At 39.8% G+C, this 27119-nt stretch overlaps 1 protein-coding gene across 3 annotated transcripts in view; it reads left to right on the forward strand.

Annotated features, from left to right (window-relative positions):
- The window catches only part of AFF2 (ALF transcription elongation factor 2), a 380075-nt gene that overhangs the window by 333342 nt on the left and 19614 nt on the right, over window positions 1-27119 (forward strand). For 2 of the 3 annotated variants that reach the window (XM_072123530.1, XM_072123533.1), the window contains 6 exons: window positions 1224-2234; window positions 10110-10234; window positions 14701-14905; window positions 16343-16482; window positions 17802-17865; window positions 20107-20243. In XM_072123530.1, coding sequence (XP_071979631.1) covers window positions 1224-2234; window positions 10110-10234; window positions 14701-14905; window positions 16343-16482; window positions 17802-17865; window positions 20107-20243 — 1682 coding nt within the window. The remainder of the gene's footprint in view (window positions 1-1223; window positions 2235-10109; window positions 10235-14700; window positions 14906-16342; window positions 16483-17801; window positions 17866-20106; window positions 20244-27119) is intronic. The other variant, XM_072123532.1, reaches the window with a different exon arrangement.

A 27119-nucleotide genomic window follows, 5' to 3' on the forward strand; every position in this document is an offset into this window, starting at 1 on the left:
CCAAATTTTAGCTAGTGTAACCTTGGTGCCCATACAGACTTCAGCACCATCCTCTGTGCCTAAAGTAAGGCTGAGTATGATTTTCTTCTTAAGTTACATTCTGTCCTTGCTAGTCTGAACAATGCCTTATGCTTTTCCTGCTTTATTAAAGGGGTTGTCCTTTCACAACAAGACAGATGCTAACTGACTGATGAGTTTGTCAGTGGTGGAATGCTCACTGATCACGAGAATGTGAGTCTGTTGTACTGCCGTTGTACCTGAGATAGCTGAGGGTCAATCTCGTCTATCTCCGCCATTTCCATAGAGAGTGAATGGAGCAACAGCAAACCTCTCTACAATGGGGTACAATTACCTACCCTTTCTTGCGATCCACAGGGATCCCACAGGAAAGGGGCTACTTTACTGTGACAGGACAACCCCTTTAATTGATTTCCATTACACTTGTCTTTCTCCCGTGGATTTGCTCTGGGTTACAAACTGTTAAGTTACGTTTTCTCTTCTACTGGTCTATATTTTTATATTTCCCTGGATGTCAGGGAATTGCTCAATCACATTCTGGATTAGAGCTGTGACATCTCATATAGCAAATTTGCCAGTTATTTGACCTGTACTTACTTAGTAGGTCTTACTTTGAACTTGCTGGTGTTTATCTTCACTATCCATTTTGCCTATTTATTCTATATTGCAGTGCCCTCTTGGTTCTGATCTATACATGTTGACTACCCTTCTAAGTTTGTATTGTCCTGTCTTTGTCTCTGTGTTTGCACTGTGGTGCAGGAAGGGAATATCAACCGCTTAGAGTAGGCTGGGCAATTAGATAGGGGCAACTGGAAAGGACATTTAGCTTTAGGGCTCACTGTCCTTGTCTGTACTTTTAGTCCATCCTAGCCAATCCCTCTCTGCATTTGTAGCTAGCTTAAAGTATCATTGTTGCTATAAATACAGTTCTATGTATACAAAATAAAAACACTGAGCATTCTGTTTGCCTAATATTCACCAGAGAGTACATTAAACTAACATTATAAAAAATGTATCATTTGACAAGACTATGTAGTATTTTTGTTTTGTCAGAGCCCTCTAGGGCACTGCTTTAAATTAACCAAAGTATATCGCTAATTAGCTATTTCTATAAATATTTTGTGAAGATCAATTTTATTTCAAGTAAAATATATTGTACACATTCCACTTGTGAGACTGAAATATTACCTTGGATTTTCTTACAGCCGGAACCACCGTCTACAAACAAATGGCAGCTAGACAAGTGGTTAAATAAAGTCAACCCACACAATAAAACAATAATAAACAACCAAAATGATGTACATTCGGATAATAATTCTGAGGCTCAGAATACACAACAGATTGAAGAAGAAAATAAAAGGGAATTGAATAATGTTGATTCTCAATCAGACTCCCCTCCCAAAGATCGAGAGCTCTTGAGTCCAGTTAGAGAGAAAAACAAACCTAGGGTACCCCAAAAACCTCCTGAGTCAAAATCCTCGAAACAAAAGTCACCAGCTCATAATGAAACCACTCCACAAAGAGCTGTTGCTAAGAAACAGCCTAAAAAGGTTGAAAGAACATCAAGTGCCGAGGACTACTCTTGGAATAAACCAAATCCCACCAGCAGCACTCCCAAAGAAAAAGATGTACGTGAAAACCAAGAGCCACCAAAAGCAAGGACAAAAGCCACTGTTGCTAAAACTGCTCCAAGAAAGGAGCAAAGGACTTGCACTAGCAGTGCATCAGAAAAAAAGAAAGCTAGAGGGGCAAGTAAAATAGTCCCTAAGTCAAGGGAGTTTATTGAAACGGATTCAGCATCAGATTCAAACACTGACCAAGAAGAAGCCCTTCAAGTCAAGCTGTCAAAAGCATGCACTGGTCCCACAAATCCCGTTAAGTCAAAAGACTGTAGCAGCAACATCTTAAGTGTTAGCAGTTTAACCAGCAATAGCAGCAGTATATCACTTGATCAAACACATAATGATCTGGAGGAACCATTCTCTCCTCTTCCTGTGGTTCAAAATGAACTTCTATCACCACTGAGGGAATTCGAAGAGATTAAGTCTTTATGGGTTAAAATAGACCTCAGTCTGCTATCCAGAATACCAGGTCAAGTGTCTTTTGAGAGTGAAGTCTTAAAGAATGAAACGAGAGACCAAGGTTTCAAACACAAGCCTCAAACACCAGCCACATCCACTGAGAAAAACTCCACAAAATCCAGAAGAAAGCACAAGGTAAGTTAATGGTAACCTGGCAATTTATGGTATTTTTTAGTTTGTATGAATTTCAACTTTTTTTATTTTTTAGTTTGTCACTTTTTGTCATACAAATTATATTTGTATGAAGTGAAGTGGTGGTTATTTATCATTTGGCCAGCTCCTTGTGACGCTTTTGGAAAGCGTTACAAAGTTGCCCAAAAAAAACCATTTGTGTTTTTTTTTGGTGCCACTTTTTGAAGTCTAGAAAATACTTTAATAAATGTCCTCCATTGAATTGATATTTTTAATTGAAATAGCTGAAAACTCATTTCAGTTTTCTTTGCTTATATATCTTTATAATGATATTATCTTTTAAGTGGTCTGCAGGAGCTATAAAGAGAAGCTTAAAGGGGTTATGCCACGAAACAATTGACTGCAAAAAGCTGTCAAAGAGGTTAAAATATTTCAAAAATCTATATGTAAAGGTTACCTGGAAGTAAAAGTACCTTTCTATTTGTTATTATGATGCTTGTTCAGCCTCTACTCTGCTCCACACAGAAGCAGATGTGGGAGGGGCCAGGCACATGCACAGCACTGACAGCGGCAGTTATTGCACAACTCAGTGCTACAGAGCGCTCAGCCTTCAGAGTCTCCTTCCACCTGCTGTGCTCAAATAGTCCCTGCATTTACTGATCCAATAGAAGTCCAATAGAAATGTGTCACACGCCCCATGTTAAAAGTGCACCAAAAAAAGTTGGTGTAGTCTGTCAAAGCAGTGCAGAGGGCACCAGATTCATGAAGAACGTGCACCAGAAATCCTGAATCTGGGGCCCCCTGCACACTACACAGGTCACTGCACACAGTACACATGTACTGTGTATTCTCACAGCATCATGGTCGGTCAGGCTGACATGCATGAATGTATAGATAAATAGGTGACAGCTTCTCACATGTTACTGATCTTTAGCTACTTCCCTGCTAGTCAGGGACAGGGGCCCCTTTGCAGGACAGCAGTGTAACATGGAGGGACAGTGAATGGTGTAGAGCAGTGATTTTCAACCTTTTTTGAGCCGCGGCACACTTTTTATACTTAGAAAATCCTGAGGCACACCACCAACCAAAATAGCACAAAATGACACTAAAACAGTCATAAAAGGCCCCCTTTACTAATAAAAACCTCTAGCGCCCTCCCTTTACTAATAAAAACCTCTAGCGGCCTCCGTTTACTAATCAAAAGCCCCTAGCGGCCTCCCTTTACTAATCAAAAGCCCCTAGCGGCCTCCCTTTACTAATCAAAAGCCCCTAGCGGCCTCCCTTTACTAATTAAAAGCCCCTAGCGGCCTACCTTTACTAATTAAGAGCCCCTAGCGGCCTCCCTTTACTAATTAAGAGCCCCTAGCGGCATCCCTTTACTAATTAAAAGACCCTAGCGGCCTCCCTTTACTAATTAAAAGACCCTAGCGGCCTCCCTTTACTAATTAAGAGCCCCTAGCGGCCTCCCTTTACTAATTAAGAGCCCCTAGCGGCCTCACTTTACTAATTAAGAGCCCCTAGCGGCCTCCCTTTACTAATAAAAACCTCTAGCGGCCTCCCTTTACTAATCAAAAGCCCCTAGCGGCCTCCCTTTACTAATCAAAAGCCCCTAGAGGCCTCCCTTTACTAATTAAAAGCCCCTAGCGGCCTCCCTTTACTAATTAAAAGCCCCTAGCAGCCTCCCTTTACTAGTTAAAAGCCCCTAGCGGCCTCCCTTTACTAATTAAAAGCCCCTAGCGGCCTCCCTTTACTAATTAAGAGCCCCTAGCGGCCTCCCTTTACTAATTAAGAGCCCCTAGCGGCCTCCGTTTACTAATTAAGAGCCCCTAGCGGCCTCCCTTTACTAATTAAAAGCCCCTAGCGGCCTCCCTTTACTAATTAAAAGCCCCTAGTGGCCTCCATTTACTAATTAAAAGCCCCTAGCGGCCTCCCTTTACTAATTAAAAGGCCCTAAAGGCCTCCCTTTACTAATTAAAAGGCCCTAAAGGCATCCCTTTACTAATTAAAAGGCACTAGAGGCCTCCCTTTACTAATTAAAAGGCCCTAAATGCCTCCCTTTACTAATTAAAAGGCCCTAAAGGCCTCCCTTTACTAATTAAAAGGCCATAAAAGCCCCCCTTTACTAATTAAAAGGCCCTACAGGCCCCCCTTTACTAATTAAAAGGCCCTAGAGGCCCCCCTTAACTAATAAAAAGCCCCAGCCTCCCTTTACTAATAAAAAAAAGACCCTAGCTGCCTTCCCTATACAAATAATAACCCTATAAACCCCTTGATGTCTTCTTCCGCGTAACTTCTCTCCTAATGGCGATCCGCCCATCTTCTGTAGCTCCTGCACCGCGCGGCCCATGTCACGTGACTGACGCGACCTGACGTCAGGTCGCGTCAGTCACGTGACATGGGCCGCGCAGTGCAGGAGCTACGGAAGATGGGCGGATCGCCGACGCGGGCCTTGTTGGTAAGTATGGGGGCCAAGGCACGGCGGCAGTGCTACACAGGGGCTCCCCGCGGCACACTCAACCATGTGTCGCGGCACACTAGTGTGCCGCGGCACACAGGTTGAAAATCACTGGTGTAGAGTACAGGGGGAGGACAGCAGTGTAACATGGAGGGACAGTGAATGGTGTAGAGTACAGGGGGAGGACAGCAGTGTAACATGGAGGGACAGTGAATGGTGTAGAGCAGTGATTTTCAACCTTTTTTGAGCCGCGGCACACTTTTTATACTTAGAAAATCCTGGGGCACACCACCAACCAAAATAGCACAAAATGACACTAAAACAGTCATAAAAGGCCTCCCTTTACTAATAAAAAGGCCCTAGCTGCCTCCCTTTACTAATAAAAAGCCCCTGGCTGCCTCCCTTTACTAATAAAAAGCCCCTGGCGGCCTCCCTTTACTAATAAAAAGCCCCTGGCGGCCTCCCTTTACTAATAAAAAGCCCCTGGCGGCCTCCCTTTACTAATAAAAAGGCCCTAGATGCCTCCCTTTACTAATAAAAAAGGCCCTAGCGGCCTCCCTTTACTAATAAAAAGGCCCTAGCTGCCTCCCTTTACTAATAAAAAGGCCCTAGCTGCCTCCCTTTACTAATAAAAAGCCCCTGGCTGCCTCCCTTTACTAATAAAAAGCCCCTGGCTGCCTCCCTTTACTAATAAAAAGCCCCTGGCTGCCTCCCTTTACTAATAAAAAGGCCCTAGCTGCCTCCCTTTACTAATAAAAAGGCCCTAGCTGCCTCCCTTTACTAATAAAAAGGCCCTAGCTGCCTCCCTTTACTAATAAAAAGCCCCTTGCGGCCTCCCTTTACTAATAAAAAGCCCCTAGCTGCCTCCCTTTACTAATAAAAAGCCCCTAGCTGCCTCCCTTTACTAATAAAAAGCCCCTAGCTGCCTCCCTTTACTAATAAAAAAGGCCCTAGCTGCCTCCCTTTACTAATAAAAAGCCCCTGGCGGCCTCCCTTTACTAATAAAAAGCCCCTAGATGCCTCCCTTTACTAATAAAAAGCCCCTAGCGGCCTCCCTTTACTAATAAAAAGCCCCTGGCTGCCTCCCTTTACTAATAAAAAGCCCCTGGCGGCCTCCCTTTACTAATAAAAAGCCCCTAGCTGCCTCCCTTTACTAATAAAAAGGCCCTAGCAGCCTCCCTTTACTAATAAAAAGGCCCTAGCTGCCTCCCTTTACTAATAAAAAGCCCCTGGCGGCCTCCCTTTACTAATAAAAAGCCCCTGGCGGCCTCCCTTTACTAATCAAGAGCCCCTAGCAGCCTCCCTTTACTAATAAAAAGGCCCTAGCGGTCTCCCATTACAAATTAATAGGCCCTAGAGGCCCCCCTTTACTATTTAAAAGGCCCTAGAGCCCCCCTTTACTAATTAAAAGGCCCTAGAGCCCCCCCTTTACTAATTAAAAGGCCCTAGAGCCCCCCCTTTACTAATTAAAAGGCCCTAGAGGCCCCCCTTTACTAATTAAAAGGCCCTAGAGGCCCCCCTTAACAAATAAAAAGCCCCAGCCTACCTTTACTAATAAAAAAAAAACCCCTAACTACCTTCCTTATACAAATAATAACCCTATATACTTACCCTTGATGTCTTCTTGACGTCTCCTTCACTCCTAATGGCGATCCGCTCACCTTCTGTAGCTCCTGCACCGCGCGCCTCTGGTCACGTGACTTACGCGACCTGACGTCAGGTCGCGTCAGTCACGTGACATGGGCCGCGCGGTACAGGAGCTACAGAAGACGGGCGGATCGCCGACGTGGGACTTGGAGGTAAGTATGGGGCATAAATACGGGTGCGCGGCGGCAGCTCGACACCGGGGCAGCCTAGTTCGGGCAACTTTCCCCCGCGGCACACTCAACCTTGTGTCGCGGCACACTAGTGTGCCGCGGCACACAGGTTGAAAATCACTGGTGTAGAGTACAGGGGGAGGACAGCAGGGTAGCATGGAGGGACAGTGCATGGAGGGAGAGTACAGGAGGAGGACTGCAGGACAGCAGTGTAACATGGAAGGACAGTGAATGGTGGAGAGTACAGGAGGAGGACTGCATCAGGAGAGCAGTGTAACATGGAGGGACAGTGAATGGAGGAGAGTACAGGAGGAGGACTGCATCAGGAGATGTCAGAGCTCAGCCTGTTACTTGTGTTGTCTCTGCAGCCTCCTGTGTGACCTGACTAATGGTGGAGGGAGGAGAGGGCTGCTACATTGCTATGATCCATGTTAGGGGAGGACTCCTCTGTGCAGCAGACATGTCTGGCTGCAGTTACCTTGTATCTGCTGCTGTAGGCTCCTGTGTGACCTGGCTAATGGTGGAGGGAGGAGAGGGATGCTACATTGCTATGATCCATGTTTGGGGAGGACTCCTCTGTGCAGCAGACATGTCTGGCTGCAGTTACCTTGTATCTGCTGCTGTAGGTTCCTGTGTGACCTGACTAATGGTGGAGGGAGGAGAGGGCTGCTACATTGCTATGATCCATGTTATGGGGGGGACTCCTCTGTGCAGCAGATGCCATGTATGTCTGCAGTTACCTTGTATCTGCTGCTGTAGGCTCCTGTGTGACCTGACTAATGGTGGAGGGAGGAGAGGGCTGCTACATTGCTATGATCCATGTTAGGGGAGGACTCCTCTGAGCAGACATGTCTGGCTGCAGTTACCTTGTATCTGCTGCTGTAGGCTCCTGTGTGACCTGACTAATGGTGGAGGGAGGAGAGGGCTGCTGCATTGCTATGATCCATGTTGGGGGAGGACTCCTCTGTGCAGCAGATGCCATGTATGTCTGCAGTTACCTTGTATCTGCTGCTGGAAGCAACTGAGGAGCAGTGGTAATCACCTCATTCACTGGTGTAGACGGCTGAGCTCTCTGCCCCCATGTCTCACTTCCTGTTGGCTGCAGTGTGTCAGGTGATCTCTCAGTGTGGAGTGATCTGTAGTGCAGAGCAGCTGGTGGAATGTTTGTGCGCAGACTCGGCCAGATCAGCTGTTGCTCAGGACGGGACACAGCTACCACTAGAGGGCGCCAGCAACCAGGACAAAAGGAGTTATCTCAGTAAGCCTGCATATTTTGTAATAAGTGTAAATGGTGAAAGTACTTGTCACAATGCATTGGACCCAATTACAGCCATTTGCTATGGTGACACAACCCCTTTAATAAATAGTTGCTGTTGCCGGAGAATGTCATCTTTTATATATAGAATACAACTAATACAGAGGATTTTGAGCTCTGATTCTGGATCACAACTCCAAACTGTAATAAAGACTGTAGGGCTTCAATGTGCCCCATATGTAAAACAAACAAACAACTTATTTAAACTTGCTCCCTTGAAATTGAATGGGGGGAATCTATTAGAACTGTCTTTTTGAACTCTTTTTTTAATATTCCCCCCCTGCTGGATCTCCACAGCCAGATCTACTAAGATTCTCAAGCTTCATACTAGATCCAAAAACATTCTATTAAAATAGATATGTATAAATTATTTTGACATCATTTTGATTTTCAGATTGAATTATTTTCAGACTAGAGATAAACATGATAGTAATCTGGTGTAAATAATTGTTACACCACTGATGACTAAGAAAAATAGAATCATTCACCATTTCAACAACACTTATACATCCCTACATGCATCAGTCCGGAACCTTTTTTATGTCTCTTTTATCACTTCACACAGTAGAGTTCAATAGACTATATTCATGCCATAGCTGCTGAACATAATGGGCAGTCTAGTGTACATTAAAAGAATACTATAATTGTACATTAAAAGAGTTCTGTGTTTTAGTTGAAAAACATGATGGTAATGATGAGTACACGGGGAGTCCAACTGCCTTCTGTAACCTGTTAAGCACAGCAGAGTCATTAGTTCGATGTACTTCTAAGTAACTGTTCCTGTAGGTCTCAGTGCTGGTGTTGACAGGATTCTAGTGCCCCTGAACAGTATGTTTCTAGTAGATTATATAGATGTTATGTGTTTCATTACATGGCTCATAAGTAAGAGAGCTGACCTACATACACCAAAAGAAGGTCAAAACTGTTGAAGAGACTCATTAAATCCCATTAGTTAAATGGAATATGTTCTTCATCCACTCTACTCCGGCAAAGTGAAAGGAGATCTCTTAAACCCATGACCCACTGAAGGCTAAATTATAGTACTTCTGTACTTGGAATGTAAAAGTTATTATTATGTCTCAAATTCTAAACATCACCTTACTAATATGTGGCTATTGTGGAGTTTTAAGGGCATTGCAGTGTGACCAAGCTTCCAAGTCGAAACTGTATATTTTATAATTGTAGATCCAGACAAAAAAATGTTTTGCCCCAGTGATAATCAGAGTTTCCAAATTTTTTGCTGTAATGGGAAAAAGATTATCAATAAAGCTTCATTACAGACACCTTACAGCTGATCGTTGCAGCCTGGGACTAAAATAAAGCATCCAGAGAGCTTTACCAGAGATCACAGTGGGCAGAGAGATCCGTCTTTAACTAGGGGTCGTCTGTAAGTTGGGTGTCCTTAAGTAGGGGACTGCCTGTACATATTTAGGGAAGTTAAAGGAAATCTACCACCAGGATTAAAGATTGTAAACTAAGCACACTTATGTGCTCATTTACACCCCTCTGCACCCCTCTCATTGTTGCTACTCATGCCCATGTTTTTAAAAATCATTTGCTTTAAAAATCATGCAAATGAGAGGTAGATGGGCTTTGGGCCACATAACTGTTAATTAAGCTCAGAGCCTCTTATGGTCATTTGCATCATTATTAAAGCCTTTTTTGTAAAAAAAAAAAAGAGTGTTACACAATACAAGTATTAGCAAGTATTTGCTAAAATAACCATTATTTCTCTAGTCCCCAAAAATCTAATATTTGATATTAAGGTGAAGTTCAAATTTTAAACACCAGAAACATGCATTTAAACTAATTGCAATTTTGATGGGTTTTTGAAACGTTTTGAAACGTCCTTGGCAGTTTTGATAGAAACATACATAGAGAAGTTATAAAAAGGGGTTCAGTGTTAGCCTTATTGTTTGTAGATGTAAAAAAGTAATAAAAAAAGTTTACTGAAAAAAGAGGTTTAGGTCATGAAAACAATTTGTTACAGAAATTTTGTAAATGTCAACTCATAAATAGCAACTTGTGCTCAATGTAGTACATCACATAAGCCAAATCTTCCTTTATGATTTTTGATTCATAACCTGGATCCCTCTGATTCTTGATTTTTTTTCACAGCACTGTAGGGCTGTGTGTATTATATTCTCCGCTCAGGTAATATGCAGATGTGTGGTGCTATTATGGCCCCTTTGAAATAATAGATTTAAAAAAATGATGGTGTATAACACTGTAAATAGAGTGAAAAAGCCATCTAACATGCTGTCTCTAATTTATTTTAATGTTATTTCTAGCAGTGTGAAAACAATGACCTGCAAATTGACTGCAAAAAGCAGCGCTTGGATGAAACCATCACCCCCTGTCTACTTCCTCCATGCATATCTCCCATTCCTAGTAGCAGGACGTCTAGCACTAAAGAGTGAGTATTTCAAACATGTATTGTTATTGCATTAAAAGCCTATATGTCCATAGAAGGAATTTCAGAAGGACCCCAATATTCCATACAACCTGTTTGATACCTGATTACAGAATAAGAAACCAAGCACATGGTACACTATGGAGCGGTATTTTTTAAGCTTGATAATGGTGATAAACACCTTGTTGCTCATCTTATTGGGTTGTTCAATATATACAATATTTGCAACATGCAAAAACATTGACCTGCCTCCTTGTTTCTGATTGACCATTCTCACTGCTACAGAACATGCTGCATTTTGGATCATTGAAAAATAGGGTTCTGTTACACCATTGGCTATATCATGTCATGTGACCAGGGTGATGTCATCAAATATCCTGTTACATTTGTACAGTGTAACTCATGTATGTATCTAATCACATGAAATCACAGAATCCCTCATAGGAGGCATGGGGAGGAATAAAATTCCATGCAGGCATGTTGTGTTTATACCATGATACTGCCATGGGATCAGTTACATACATAGGGTTGACCTTGCAAATGCAACTGGGTAAAGGACCTTAGATGACATCACCTTGGTCACATGACATGCTGAGAAGAGGCATGGGATATGGGGAGGTGCAGATGGGAGTGGCTGGCTGGGCAGGACAGTGCCATCCCGTGCTGTATACAGAGGCCGACATTGCCATCCCGTGATGTATACAGAGGCCTTGCAGTAATGGCTGGTGTTGCGGGACAATAGGAGCAGGAAGAGGGGTAAGTATACATTCTTTATTAGCCCCCCCAAGCCAATGTGTAAACCTGGGCAACCCATTTAAATGGATATTACCTGTGTGCTCCATGTAACAGGTCTATCCACAAGAAGTAAAGAATTTAAATATCTTTGGAATGCCACCAATTATACAACATTAATTAACACTAAAAGTACTGAATATTGAAACTATTTTGTAATGTATACTAAATAGGTTTTATTTGATCCGTTCAAAAGCAGCCACAATAAGAGTAAAATTTCTCCATCTTGGATGATGGAGTACAAAGATCACATACGAGTAGTTCCTCTTATATTTTCTTCTACCTTTCACCCACATCCGGACTTGGGGTTAGAAAACATTTATCCGTCTTGTTGCGGTTTACTAGGAGAGTCACTAAAATGTTGGTTTCACAGCTGCTGTGGATATACGGTAACTGCTCGTAGACATCAGATGATATATATTAAACAGCTGTGCTGCGGAGACACCTAACCTTTACAATTCACCTTGAGAGTCTGTGAATTTCTGCCGGCAGCAACCTCTGCTGGCAACGACTCTGTCACCATATACAAGTTACATCTATTAATAACTATGTCACATTATTTCATTTACACCTCATACAAGCTTGTGTCACTAAGGAAAGCGCCCGGGAGAACATCACATACTATTTTCCAATTGTAGATCCGGAGGGACAATTAAGACCCAGCATAAACATTAACACGTTTTCTAGTATTTCTTCCTCTAAAATGTGAATAGCTTGACCAGGTCGATAAATATATGGATAGATAGATAATAGATAGGCAGACATGGAATAATCTCCTGGCTACTGGCTAAATTAGAAGAATTTAAGCTCTTAGAAGAAGTAGCTAAGAGGTCAATGACTATGCAAAAGTATGTGGCCTCCAGCTGACTGAATTAATATATTTATCTTGTATTTTATGTATATACAATTTATATATAAAATTATTGAAATTGGATAAAGCAGACTCCACATAATGTGCCGTCATTGAGCAAGCAAGGTATCATGTCCAACCTGTCGCCAGGATGTTATTTATAGCTGGTGACAGGTTCCTTTGCTATGTTGATTTCAAAAATGCCTTTTTCCGTATTCTGAATAATTTCAGTACTTTATATAAGTTTAATTCACATTACCAGGCTCCTCGTCAGCAGCGGGTGGTGGGCCCTGGGGAAGGGGTTGCTACAGCCTCTGTGTGCCTGTGTTATTCTCCTCTCCTCCATGCTCATACAGCTTCCTCCCCCCTCCCTGTCATGTTCATTGAGCATGGGAGTAAGGGAAATGGTGTGAAGGAGAGGGAGAATGCATGAGAAGACACAGGCACACACAGGCGGCAGCTGCCCCTTCCATGGGACTCACTACCTGCTGCTGGCAGGGAGCCAGGGAATGTGAATTAAATGCATATAAAGTATTGAAATTATTTAAAATGCCGACAAAGGCATTTTCTAAACTCAGCATAGCATAGGCTATTGGAACCTGTCACCAGTTAAAAATTAAATTCCTGGTAACAGGTTCGCTTCAAGGCTCTCAAATAAATGCAGGAGAGCATTATGTCTTTGATCTTCGAGACATTGGGGCAGATTTATAAAAAGTGTTCTAAGGTTAGACTAGGCAGTCTTATTCTGCACAATATATATAAAACATATAAGTATCTGGTGCTGGGTGATAAATCTGGTGCAGTATAAGACTGTCTAGTCATACTCTACACCTCCTATTAATTGGCTTACTTTATTCCTGAAAATTAGGACAAAATTCTTCTGCGTCTGCAGTATTTTTGGCACATAGACCTTTTTGCCATTTTTACATGCCACGCCCTGTTGTCAAGTAACTAAAACTGTCCAAAACCCTTTATAAATGTGGTACAGAATTTTGTCATACACAGATCAATAAATCTCCTCAATTTTTTCCAAGTTGGATTTTGTATGCATTATAAAGTGATCATGTTATATTCTAGGCAGTTATACAGTCTGTATAAACTACACCAAAGGCTGCGTGCAATTGACTCCATGCCATTTAATGGAGACTTGCTAATCAGGCTTATGCATAGGAAATCAGGTAAATGATTCATACATTAGCAGTAAAATTTTCAGGCTGTTCAGGATGCACTTGTTGGTAATTATTCATATAACAGATCTACATAAATTACATGAAGCTTCGCCCATTAAATCCCTATGCCATGCCTAACTCTTGCCCATCCTTACCGCTGGTACATAAATCCACTAAAGGCATGTGCGCTTCCTCCGCTGTATTAACTGTTTGTCGTTGCATTTCAATTAGCAAAAACATGTTGGCAAATTAAGTCATTAAACATGTTTAATTATTCCAATAAATTCATTCACAATTGGTTATTATTGCAATTAAAAACCCATTTTTACAGCAGCTACAGCCCAAAGCAAGTGAACAATCAGCTTCACAATATGTAACAATTAATGTCGGCTAATGATTCCTCCTCCTTCATAAGTGGATGAAAAAGGTTTGTCAGCTCTATAAATCTTTGGGAGTGTTTGGAGACACCTACTTTCAGGTAGAAAGATCCAATGGCCGTGTATTATTACAGTAGGGGGAATCATCTCTGCTCTTATCCCTATAGAATATGAGTTAATGCAGCACTTTATAGGAATGACTAATTATTATATAAATTACAGTATATTTGCTTACTGTGGGGGGGTCTGTGTGTTATGTGTATGTATATGTTTGTACTGAGTGTACGTAATGTGTCTGAAGGTGAGTATTTTGGCTGCATATACTATACATCTTTTTCTATTTGTGTAATGCATGTATGCCTTGAGGTATCATATAGCAGCGCTACACACTGTATATATTATAGTCGTATAAAGTGCAAACTGCTGAATGATGTCAGGTTAAAGGACATCTACCATCAGATTACCTGAGAGTAGATGACTATTACATACCTCCCTGTCCCGTCCCTGTTTGTCCCAAGCTTCATTTCGTATATCTTTGTATGGCCGCAGTAAAAAATAAGTTTGTAACATATGCATATGAGCCTGTGGTGCTCTGCAGGCTAATTTGCATATCTTATAAGCTTATTTTTTACTTAAATGCGGCCATGCAAAGTTATAATCGATGAAGCTTGGGAGACACGGTGATGGGTCGGGGAGGTATATAATAGTCACTTATCATCAGTTAATATCATGGTAGATGTCCTTTAAATTTACTTTTGAAGGGGTAGCCATACTGAATATTTACGGACACCTCCAGGTATATCTCTCACGTTACTAGTATATTAATATCAGAATCAATGCACATCAAGGATCATCACGAGACAGGGACACGGGTAAAACGAACACTGACATCCTTTCCCGCAGCCAATTTGCATCACTTTGGCATCCGTTTTTTCAAGGATCCTAATAAACAATAGTCTATGAGTGATCTGCTTTTTGAAGGACAGCCAGTCTGTTATAATAATGGGTATATAATTGAGGTGTTAAAAATATTACAATTAGTGCAGCCGTGGGCTGTCCATTCTGTGTTTTTCCCTGTCCTCTGCATCTAGACTAAGGTTTCCATTCAATCCCCAAAAATCTTATAAAACTGTGTAGATTGTCTTGAACAATACTCAACAACCCATCAAATCATATCTTGAGAATAAACAAATAACAGTAAACTCTTTTATGATGATGATACCATGTTCTTTCAGACTTGATTGTATTTCTTTGACTGAATTTTCTCTTAATTTTTTTTAGAGCAAAAAAGACAACAAAAAAGAGAGAAGAAAAAGTTTTTCCTCCATTGTTATCACCTTTGGGGGATGAACCGGTTCGGAGGCGACACTCCAGTGATAACAGCTCCTTCAGTCAGGACAGCAGTCTAACTACTGTACATGTCCCAGTAACGTCTACAAGACACAAGAAGAATGGCAGCACAATAGCAAACATTAAAGTGAGCTGTGTGAGTATCAGTCAGTTCTCATAGCGCTATCTAGAAACAAACACCCATTCCGCATAAATCAAAGAACCAAAACTCTAGATACATTTTCAGCATAATGAGAGGAAATCTCATCCTGTTTCTCTGTTGTTGCAAAATTTTGACTGACCAGATCATTTTAACATGGTATTTCTGTACTATTACTTTTTGACCAGGTGGAGATTTCTCTTGTCTTTCATATTCCTGGGTAGACTTTCTCCAAGCATCAGGCCGCAGGAGTTGTATTTTAATTAATTTTAATTATTTTAATCCTCAGTATACTGGCGGTCCCCTAGTTAAGGACACCTGACTTACAGACGACCCCTTATTAAAGACAGATCGCTCTGCTCACTGTGACCTCTGGTGAAGCTCTGTGGATGCTTTACTATAGTCCCAGACTCCAATGATCAGCTGTAAGGTGTAATGAAGCTTTATTTATAATCCTTGGTCCCACTACAGCCAAAAATTTTGAAACACCAGGGCAAAATAATTTTTGTCTGGATCTAGAAATATAAAATATACAGTTTTGACTTACATACAAATTCAATTTAAGAACAAACGTATGACCCTATCTTGTATGTAACAAATATATATATATATATATATATATATATATATATATATATATATATATGTATATATTATGATTAATTGATTTATATGGCAAGGTTATGTAACATAGAACCAATATTGGCATGTTCGTAACAATAACGTCATAAATTTATAACAAAGTATAGGTAACTAAGTGACCAGAAGGTTAAGGATGGAGGCGGGTGGAAACGTCAGAAAAGTCAGGGAAAAAGGGGGATCGGTGGGGGAGGGGAATAACATGTCGTGAAGATACATGACGATACACGGCTGCTCATGCCTCTGGATCGCCTGTGAATGTACCCATGCACTGAGAACAATCACAGAACGGGTGCACTATGTCCAAGCTCTGACGTGTGCTCACACACGCTCCCATATATATGTAATTAGGGGATTATGGGAGATGTAGTTTTTTGAAAGAGTGGGACGGCCATCTTGGAGAACAACAGCAGATAAATTCAGTACCAAAGGTAAAAAACAAAATCACCAAACACAGCTGGGTTAGGAAGGATGGATCGTTTATCATGAAAATACTATTAGCAACCAGAGGCTTACTTTTTTTTTTCACATATAATGACCGGACAATTCCGGAGTTAAAAGCAAATTATTAAATCCTGAAAGAACTGCTAAGAGAGACACTTAGAGTCTGAACCCACTCACAGATGATTGAAAGTCTACCCATAATTAGTATGGGGACAAAGAGGGTTGTCAATTATCCGATATGCGTGGGGTCAGCATGTAAGAGAACACAATTTAGTGCCTATATTGTATATACTGCACATTGAAAAGTCGGCTTGTATGGAAACATAATTACAAGTTCAATTGTCTATACAGGAAGAAGATCACAGCAGACCACCAAGCAGTGCCCTTGAAAACACTCAGCACCATCCAGAGCCAGATGTATGGTCTTCATTACCTGCTGTATCCAATGGAAATGCTGATTCTCGAAGGTCAAAGATAACATTTGATGAAACGTAAGTTTGTATGATTCTTTTCTATAACATGTCTGCTGCTCAAACCTACCCTGTATCAATAGAAGATGTAATTTTTCAAGGCTTTTGGCTTTGACAGTGGTTTTTTTTTTTACATTTTTTTTAAATAGGTCCTATTTGCTGCAAATTTTTTCAGTATTTCTGTAGTTGAACTCACGGAGCACATCATTGTCTGGATGAACAAATAGTGATACATGGCAATAGAATTAATTATGCATTATATGATATCCGATCTAACCGTACATGAACATGTTTTTTGGACGTGTGTTAGCTGTTGCTTTAACAGCTAACAAAGGTCCCCATATCATTTTATGGGTCACAAAGGTCCCCAGGTGTGATATGGATGCACTGGCTACAAATTATAGAGACTGTCCTATTCCTGCCAGTGTTATCAGCCAGGGCAGACTTATATTACAATCAGTGCATAAACGGACCTCTCACATCAATGAAACATGCGCTGCAAAGAAGAGGCCATGGGGCCATTGTTGGCGGCCCATGAAAAGCACAAGTTTATGTGCAGGTAGGGCATGTCTGGGAGATATATAGATTTCACCAATGTTGAAATCTTACTAACAACTTAGTCCCAATCCCAGGACACCAGCCTATATGGATGTCTTTCGACATCTCTGCAGTTTTCTTCTGGTCCCACGCTGATTGCGGGAGCAGACCAGGTATCGGGTTGTCTGACACAACCGGAGACTGTAGGTGGCACTCAGAGCCCTTTTTTTGGGCACCCAAGCCATCAATATAGCACTTGACTTAGCACTCAAAGAATCATCCTGCAGTCCCAGGCGAGTCAAGAAATGCTGCTCTCAGTGCTGCAGATTTTCCATACAGAATACCGTACAAATGAATTTTAAAATCTTAGTAGACTTAGTATTAAAATTTTAGTTGACTGTTTATATCCTTGATCAAAACTACTGCAGAAAAATCACAGCAGAAAAAAATGTGTGCCATGAATATTTTGAATAATGACTGTAATAATACTACATTATACAGTGGATTTTCTGTATGTAGTACGGTGTGGATCTGTGCATGATATGTAATGTGTGCCAGAAGTCTCTCCCTATCTCTTTTGCTGTTAGTTTGCAATATGAGACCGGCAGGTAAACTGGGTCATGTAGTCACATAATATTGAACTCTGAGATTCAGCACATTACAGCCATCTACATATTGGCCTTACATAATTGTAAATGTTTCATAACTTCCAACCATAATCCTAAAACCAAGTCTTCCGTCCTACATATACATTCAGGATGAAGAGTATCTGTTTCTAATGTTTTCCTGCTTTGTTGTTTCAGATTACATAACGCGGATTATTACATGCAGGAAGCCAAGAGGTTGAAGCATAAAGCAGACGCGTTAGTAAGTGTATCTCTTTCTGCATTATTACAGATCTTTCGCGGCCCATTTTTTCTGTCAATTAATAGTAATTGCTGCCATTACAATTAGAGTTCACCTGACAGGAGAAAAAACTTTGCTGGATGAGCTTCTATTAATTGTCTCCACTATAATCATTGCCCTCCTAATCGCAGACTAAGATCAATCATAGGAAGGAATTTTTATACCCGTATCTGAATTGTTGTACAATCTTTCAGGGAACATTAAATGAAATAGATTGCACTACAGATTGTATGAAAGTAGTTATAGTTAATAAAAGATTTTCCTCCAAATACTATATATTGATGATGAAGCAAAGACAGATCTGAGGCAGTGCTGGCCCTACTGCACCTTTGCGTCTTCTACTTTGATCATGATCACATGGGGCAGTTTTTTACATTTATTTTACCATTAGGATCAACTTTTGATCTATCTGTCCATTGTTAATATGTTGTATATTAAAGGCTTGATCCTGTATTATTGTGTTTCATCAGCTAGGTTATGAATGGAGATGAGCAAATTTTTTAATTGATCAGTAGAATCTTAAACGGGTTATCCGAGTTTAGTAATAATTTAGGGCCAGGCTGGGGCGGGCTATTTAAAAATAGCAAACATGTACTTACCTCCTTGGCACTGCCGATGTCCCGCGCTGCGATCCATCTGATCTGTGTTTGTTTACAAGGGTGCACAGGGAGCTTCCGGCCGGCTGAAAGCTCCCATCCGACACCATCTCTCAGCCCTTACAATTCTGAGAGATAGGGACGGATGGAAGGAGGTGACCACTTTCCCGGCTGGAAGCTCCCTGTCTGCAGCTTCTGTGCCCTTGTAAACAAACAGGGACACTGATCAGATGGACCGCGACGAGGGACATCAGTGGCGCCAGAGGAGGTAAGTACACATTTGTTATTTTTAAATAGCCCGAAGTAACTTCTAGAGATAACCCCTTTAATGAATCTGCAGATTGTCCAGCACATGAACTAATCAGAATTGTGCAGATTTGCTTCAGATAATTTGATGTTGCTCAAGTTAGCCTAAATACAGGTATATAACCGCCTTCAGCCCTCTTAAAAAGTCCTATCCCATTTCTTTTGTTTCTATTAATCTTTTTATTATGTGTAAGTTTCAAAGGTAAGGCTTGGACTGGCCCACTGGTGAACAGGTGAATCCACTGGAGGACCCCCAGGCCCTGCATGTATAGTTCTTGACAGAGTCAAGCGGCACTGCATGTGACACATGTCCCATGTATTCATATATTAAGTTTAATGCAGGAGCCAGTCAGCAGGTTACTGACAGGGGGCCCCATTCCAAAGGAAGGAAATGGGTGTCAGGTAACATTTCATGACACTGTACACTGGTGGGCCCCAAAAACAGATTCCTCTGTTGAGCCCCACACATCCTAGCCCAACACTGTCAAAGGGTTAACCCTAACCATATTACTAACATTTACTCTAATGCTAACGCTACCCTAACAAAAAAATTGTAGAAAACATGTTTTAGAGTTGTAGACAGGGCTATATATCCAATTTTCAGAGCAATTGGATCAACATCGGGTTGGACTAATTTGATTTGGACTGGTGTGTGCCTGTGTCTCCTCATGCTTTCTTCCTCTCCACCACACCATCCCCCTCTCTTCCCTGCCTGCTAAATGCACATGAAAGAATTAGGGGAAGGGTGGAGGTAGCTGGATGAGTGTAAAGTAGAGAAGACTGAGACACAGGCACATAGGTTGTTGCAGCTGCCCCTTCTTTCTGGACTCAGCACATGCTGTTGGCAGGGATTCAGGTAATGTGATATAAAGTGGTATCAAGTACTGAAATGATTCAGAAAGCTGACAAAGGCATTTTTTAAAATCAGCATAGAATAAGCTATTGAAACCTGTCACAGCTACAAATGACATTCCTGCTGACACGTTTTCTTTAATAAGATTTGGGTATTTTCATTTTTAACGAGTATTTGACTTGAAATAATTACATATACACAGAAAGTTGCTACACTAACGTGAATATTATTTATTGTAACATTTTTAGATTTTAAATAATGATGTACATTGGAGACTCCGTTGAAAAACTTATTTGAAAATCTCTAGTTTTCTGCCAGGATGACAAAGACCACTTATCAAAAATAAAAATTTTCTTGGGCAAAGAAAAGGACACAGTGTGAAATAAACTGGAGCGATTTTATGCATCATAAGCTTTTCTATAACACTATTGTTATGCAATGTTTCAGATAGAAAAGTTTGGCAAAGCTGTGAATTATGCTGATGCGGCCCTCTCTTTCATCGAATGCGGGAACGCTATGGAGCGAGATCCATTAGAAGCGAAATCTCCATACACCATGTACTCCGAAACTGTGGAACTCATCAGGTTAATGTCTATTTTGTGATCATTTTCCTTATCTCATTTCAGTCATAATTAGAACCTGCTAAGTTTTTTAAAGAAAATAATTTCAGCATAATGATTTGTTCAAGGCATCTTCATCTCTGAAGTCAGCGTAATTACTTCTTGCCATTTTATTAATGTGATGGAAAATGTGTAATTGATGGACAGCACTTTTATAAATGAGCCCCTTTAGAGGTTATAATGTGACTGTTATAATTTGCAATATTCATAAAATTAATATTGAGATGTAGTGGGTGGCTATAAAGTACAATCATTGTAATATTTGGCAGCAAGACCTGCCTTTAAAGGGTGCAATATTAAGAAGCAAATTATGTTCAAGAGCTTTTTGATGATTTTTTTGTCTAAGGAGAAAAATTGTTCTTTTCTTCTGTTTCCTTGGTCTACGGGGTCGATGAGAGGAAAAGTGAACTTTAATCAACAAACTTAAAGTGAATTACGGCTCCCTTTTCTTTTATAGACATTAGGCAGCTCATTTCCTTTGATGAGTCAATTGATTCATTAAGCGAATCTAAACTCCTCTCCAATGAAAGTAAAATAAGGATGTTTTATTATTATTAATGGAAATCTACCGCCAGATTCAAGGATTGTAAACCAAGGACACTTACATGCTGGTGCCCCCTGTGGCATAGTCTGCTCTTCTTTTAGCTTTTTATGCCCTTGTTTTTCCAAAAAAATATGCTTTAAAAATTATGCAAACTAACCTTATGGGCTCCGGGATCAAGTAACAGCTATGAAGCCTGGTACCCCTCAGGATCATTTGCATTATTTTTAAAACTTTTATTTTGTAAAAACAAGGACATAAAAAGCTAAAAGAAAAATTTAACCTGCCAGAGGGCGTGCACAACAGTATCTAAGTGTATTTGGTTCAAAGTGGGGAGAACCAAAACAGGGCATGTGTTCCAATCTGTATTGGTTTTGGGAGACTCTTACAAGTCTTTTTCATACAGTAGGACAAGACATTAGGTAAGATACCAGTGTACAGTCTAATAATACCTTCCACTGGAACCCAATGGGGTTTCATTGACCTTGCAACAGAAAGAAATGATCTCTTAATTCATTCATTCTCTACATGATCTGCAATAGTGCTCAGAATAACTTCTTGGATAACTAACTGGAGGAGACACAGAGCACAGAAACTCAAGTGTAAATATTGAATCCAACAGTAATTAAGAAAGTAGAATGCTTACCTTGGCCTCTTGGCACCTTTAAAATCTGAAGAGATATTTGTATAACTCTATTCTCGATGTACAATAATGAAAAATAATTAGAATAATAATAATAATACAGGTAGTCCCCGGGTTAGGTACAAGATAGGGTCCAGAGGTTTGTTCTTCAGTTGAATTTGTAAGTAAGTCGAAACTGTATATTTTATAATTGTAGATCCAGATAAAAAAATGTTTGGCCCCAGTGACAATTGGAGTTTAAACATTTTTTGTTCTAATGGGACCAAGGGTTATCAATAAAGCTTCATTACAGGCCCTTACAACTGATCATTGCAGTCTGGGACTATAGTAAAACATTCAGAAAGCTTCATCAAAGGTCAGAGGAGTCTGTCTGTAACTATGGGTTGTCTGTAAGTCTGGTGTCCTTAAGTAGGGGACCACCTGTAATAATAATTACTTTATTGATATAGCGCACACAGATTAGACAGTGCTGCACAGAGCTTGCCAAATCAGTCCCTGTTCCCAAGGGGGCTCACAATATAATCAACCTAGTAGTAGGTTTTGGAATGTGGGAGGAAACCCATGCAAACACAGAGATAACATACAAACTCTTTTGCAGATGTATACCGTGAGACTTAAACCCAGGTCCCCAGTGCTGCAAGGCTGTAGTGCTAACCACTAAGCCATCGCGCTGCCCATTAGAATTTATACATTTGAACTCCTCTTCTCACCTACTCTAGTAAATGGGATACCTCACTTTCATGAAACCCATAGACAGAGGTATCAAAATTGATCCAATACGGCTTCCGTAACTCTTTGGTCCCCTCTAATTGTGGAGGTGGTAAATAGCTGGGTTTGGTGATCGCAGATAGTCCCGCAAATATGCAGTTCTCTCCAGGTTCATCTATGTATTTTATCATTTATGTTTTAATACTGCAGATATTGATAGGATTAGGATTAGGATAAATATTTTTTTGTCCTTTTGATATGGCGGTTTAATTATCATTATCTATATGTATTTATCTGCAAGATGTCTGTCTAAGAGGAATATCACCTTGGTATAACTGGTATATATCAGCTTTTAAATTGTAAATTACTTATTTATACTATTACTATTGACATGGATTAAGAACTAGAGTCTGTGGAGATAGACAGGAAGATCATCCTACAACGGGACTGTACCACCTCTAGGGATATGCTGGCGTACTTCCTAGATCCACAAGTTGACATAGGTCGAAAATTAATGGACAGTTTGATATTAGGAAAAAGCAACACAGTGTAACACCATATTATTTCCTGCTAGAGAAAAGGGGTTCTCCCCCAAAATGTTGAGGAATACCATATCTACATGCAGAGGAAGTACAGGAGAGAAGTGGGACATTGTACCTAGAAGACTGTAAACTGATATCGAAGAATATTGGTCAAATTTCCAATGTATAAAATATAGAAATGTTAATACGTTACCACGATTGAAATAGTTTTCTTATGTTCAAAACATTTAGTATTTACATTTTTATTTATTCTTTTAAAATAGAGATAGAACATTGAATATGTGACTCTAGAATTAGAGTACAATACTTATACAGTCATCTTTTACTTGATACATGATTCAATAAACATATTTTATTAAAGCTATCTGTATACAAGAGATAAAGAAGAATGAACAATAAGCTAATGTGTATGATGACTTCTCGGCTGTACTCCAGAGGCCTATGTCAGGGGATGTCAAGAAACTCAACCTATGTTGGACATTGACATGCCTGATGCTAGTAGATGAGTTACTGCCAGAAATCTCTGGCATTGGCTTGCCTCCATCTTTCCATTATAATATAGCAAAAGTTGTCAGCTAAACTAAATATGTATATTTATGGAGGGGTCAGGGTATATCAACGTCCTTGTGCATTATCATTTTAGAATTTATTGACATAAAGCTATAGTCTGCTTTCACTATTTCATGCTGGTTTTGCTGCCTTGAAGTCCTCTATTAACTTATGAGGTGGCTCTATCAAAAACTAATAATATTTACTATAATAAAAATGAAAAAAATAAAATAAAATGATTACAATTTTGGATATAGATTCCTAAGACTACTAAATCAGATAGCCCTTTTATAGACCTTGATAGCCAAATAATACCCTTAGACAGAATATCAACCAAAAGTCAACCTAGTCAACATGGGTTATACTCTATGTAGAGGTCTGCAATTTATTTTATACAGTTAATTCACATTATAGGCATCCTGTAAATTCTCTAGATCTCCTATAAAATGGCTGTATGTCACACATGACCTGTAACATATATAATAAAGTAGACAATTGTGTCCAGTCATGGTCTAAATACTTTATAGAGACATCTACGTTTTCTATCTTGTTGCATTTCCTTTGCTCCTTTTATCTTAAGCAGCCATGTCACCTTTATTTCACAATCTATTGGTTATGTTTAATCCTTTTATAAGAGTCTACCTTGGATTCCATGCACATTGCAGGTTCTAGCAGAGTTTATAAATCCTTGGATTTCATGCACAATTCTGTGGAGAGGAAATGTGTCTCAGCGTTGAAATCAATTGAGCAAAGTCCCTATATAATTTTATGGCCCCATTAATTTGGAACTTCACCCGTCAGAGGGCGGTTGGTTTGGTCAGGTGTTGGATTTTTTTTTATTGGTATTGTTGTGTAAGTATTTTCCAACATTTTGTCATTTGTGTAAAATATAATGAAATATAGGAAAAAATATGGAGCAAAGTGTCCATTAACTTTGGACATTTTGGTAAAATTTCTATTTGATTAGGAAAAAAAAGAACCTTTGTGAATAACTTGTTATAGTATTAGTGATAACTATGAACTGAAACATCCCTCCTGTCTGCTATTCTGTACTGTAAATTCCCACCAATCAGTGTGCAGAAGATTGAATAAACGTTGCTTGACTAGAGGATACAGAATTGCCAATAACACTGAGGCATTTAACATCTCATTTGGACCTGGACGTCTAGAAACTAAAGCTCAGTAAATGTTCTTTTTCTATCTTACTCTCTTAAATTAGGCTGTCTAGATATCTTAAAGTCTTCTTATGCAAGACTGAGCTCTATTACTTATTCTAACACAAGAGCCTGTGAAATTACATTAGACCTTAGAACCAGTGATCAGATGTGATGAATTGATTTCCAAGCCACTAAGTGTATAGTATGAAGTGTGCTTGCTTAGCCAAAGGATCTGAACGGGGTTTTAAAACATATGGTTATTCCAATTAATAAATTACATACAGCTGACCATAATCTAAATAAGAAAGTTGATATTAAACAGGAGATGATAGTTACAGTTTAACAGGAATGTCCCAATTAAAATTTTTATCAGACTACTGATTATTTGGTATTGTTTGACCTCCCATGGTCTGACAAATGTGTATCGTTATAAACACAGCTAAGATTGTGGCTGGACAATTCTTGGTAGTATAGGTCCTCCCAAAAGTCTTTTTTTTTATTTTACCATCACTATTTTATAGTCAAAAAGTTAACTCTTTTATTATGAAGCCAACGCCAAACGTTGTAGTGACCTACTAGGTCCACATTTCTGTCAACAAAAGAGATCACATTGCAGTGTCTTCTCTTGGATACACTTGAACCAACATGCTAAGACTAGCACTTTGCGCGACGATCTTAACAATTTGTGATACTGGCACCAGAAGTCCACAAGAGGTTCCAACCTCTCAGTGATTCTGGTAAGTCACTGTTCCTGGATTTGAAATCTATACCAGCATATACTAATTATGTGCCCCTTAAATTGTGACCCTTCTCTTATTTTTATATTTGAAATTATATTACGTTGTTGCAATGTATCTGGCACAATGTTATTTTTTTTTCTTTACTGACCCCTGTGAGGGGATATTGGGTGTATTGTGCCACCTAGAAACTAAATAGTGACTTTTTCAAGCCTTGTTTTGGCTGAAATTGGTTGGAAGACATGATATATCGACCCTATTGTCTCGATTGCTGAGAAGAGTGGGATAGTAAAGGTGCATCTGTGGAAGGAACTTCCAAATAGCATAATGCCACTAATATCTAGGAGTCATCTAGGAGAGGAGATGATCGAAATAACGAGACATAATGAGAATAGCAGTAGGAAAAGTAACAAATGTTTAATGTTTTTGATGTACTTATTTCAATGGAAAAGTTTATTTCCATAATAACAGTACAATTTGAAGAACTTGCGGATATAGTTATGACTTTTCCTAAACAATTAAGCACAACATTACATTTCTTTTAAAGTCTAGAAATACAACTTTCGCAGAATGTAGGTGTAAATAATGTTCTTAGCATTAAAAAAGTATACAATTAACATTCCTCAGGAGAATTTGTGTCCTTCCAATATTTGCCTCAGGCAATATGCATGACAGATTGGCAGCTGATCCCCCCACTAAGTCTCAGCATCTGCCAAAGGCACTCTTAAGGGCATGGCTAAAATAAGAGAGAGTTTGTAATAGATTGACATTTTGTTTATATCAGAGTGTCAGTCTTGATCCTAGAGGGCTATCTTAAAAAATGACATATAGAAATATTTTTTTTTTCTATTCCAGAATATTTGACTGTTGACTTACACAGCTCACAAAAGCCATCCTGTCATTTCAAAATGGAGATGACTTTGCTGTGTCATATTATGTTATGCCTCAAGCGTATGTTTGTTTGTGACTTGGTCAAGAGGTGAGGATACAGAATGAGGAATCAGAGATATAGAAGCTTACTTTTGAATTCTGGATTGTGTGATTTGTGCATTTAGCATAAATCTTGGTATAAAATGAAAACTGTCAATCAAATTGTCTGTGCAGCAGAATGTTATCTATACACGAGTCTATCAGAAAATACTAACTTCAACTTACTATTCCACCATTATGTGGTTTAGAGAGGTGTCACCCATGGTTATTCTGTAGAGAATTGTATTGGCAGTAGTGGAAGGTACCTTGGACTAAAAATTAAATAATAATTCATATTTTTTCAATACCTGTAGGTATTCCCGATTATTAAACTTATGCCAAAAAGTCTGCTCTATACAGTAATCTGTAGGGTATGTTTGTGTATACAGGGATAAAGCTCCATATACATTTGATTTGTGCTTTCAGATTTAACAGGTTTTTGGCAAAATTGATCCCTTTTCTGCCCTTTTGTGGAAACAAGTCTATTGTGTTTCTGTTTTTGGGGATTTTCCTATTTGGCCTTTCAACATACTGATACAGATTTACTAATGGTGTCAGTCAGTCTTAAAAGAAATCAACCTGTCCAAAAACAACTAAAAATACTTCCCTCCCCTTCCTCTTCATCTTGATCTCAGTGCTGTCCTCTGCTAGTCTGGACATGTCGGGATCATCTGGAAAAGAAACTGATAATTAGTAGCAGGAATAAATGATCTGGCACCCTGGCCTGCTTATGATACATGCCCTCACCACCTCCTTCATAGGAGAGCAATGTGACATCACGCAAGATGTGAATTCACGCCTGTTGCATGACATCAACTCCCACTTCCAGCGTGGACATGCATGATAAAAGGCCCAGAGCACCATCCCTACGTTCCATGCTGCTAATTATAAATTTCTTTTCTAGGTGATCCCTGCGTGTCAAGAGGTAAGTATTTCCAGGTTTTTTTGTGTTTGCAATTGGTTGATTTCCTTTAAACAATGCCAGGTGTATTAT

Source organism: Engystomops pustulosus, chromosome 9 (genome assembly GCF_040894005.1).
Source record: "Engystomops pustulosus chromosome 9, aEngPut4.maternal, whole genome shotgun sequence".
Classification (NCBI taxonomy): domain Eukaryota; kingdom Metazoa; phylum Chordata; class Amphibia; order Anura; family Leptodactylidae; genus Engystomops; species Engystomops pustulosus.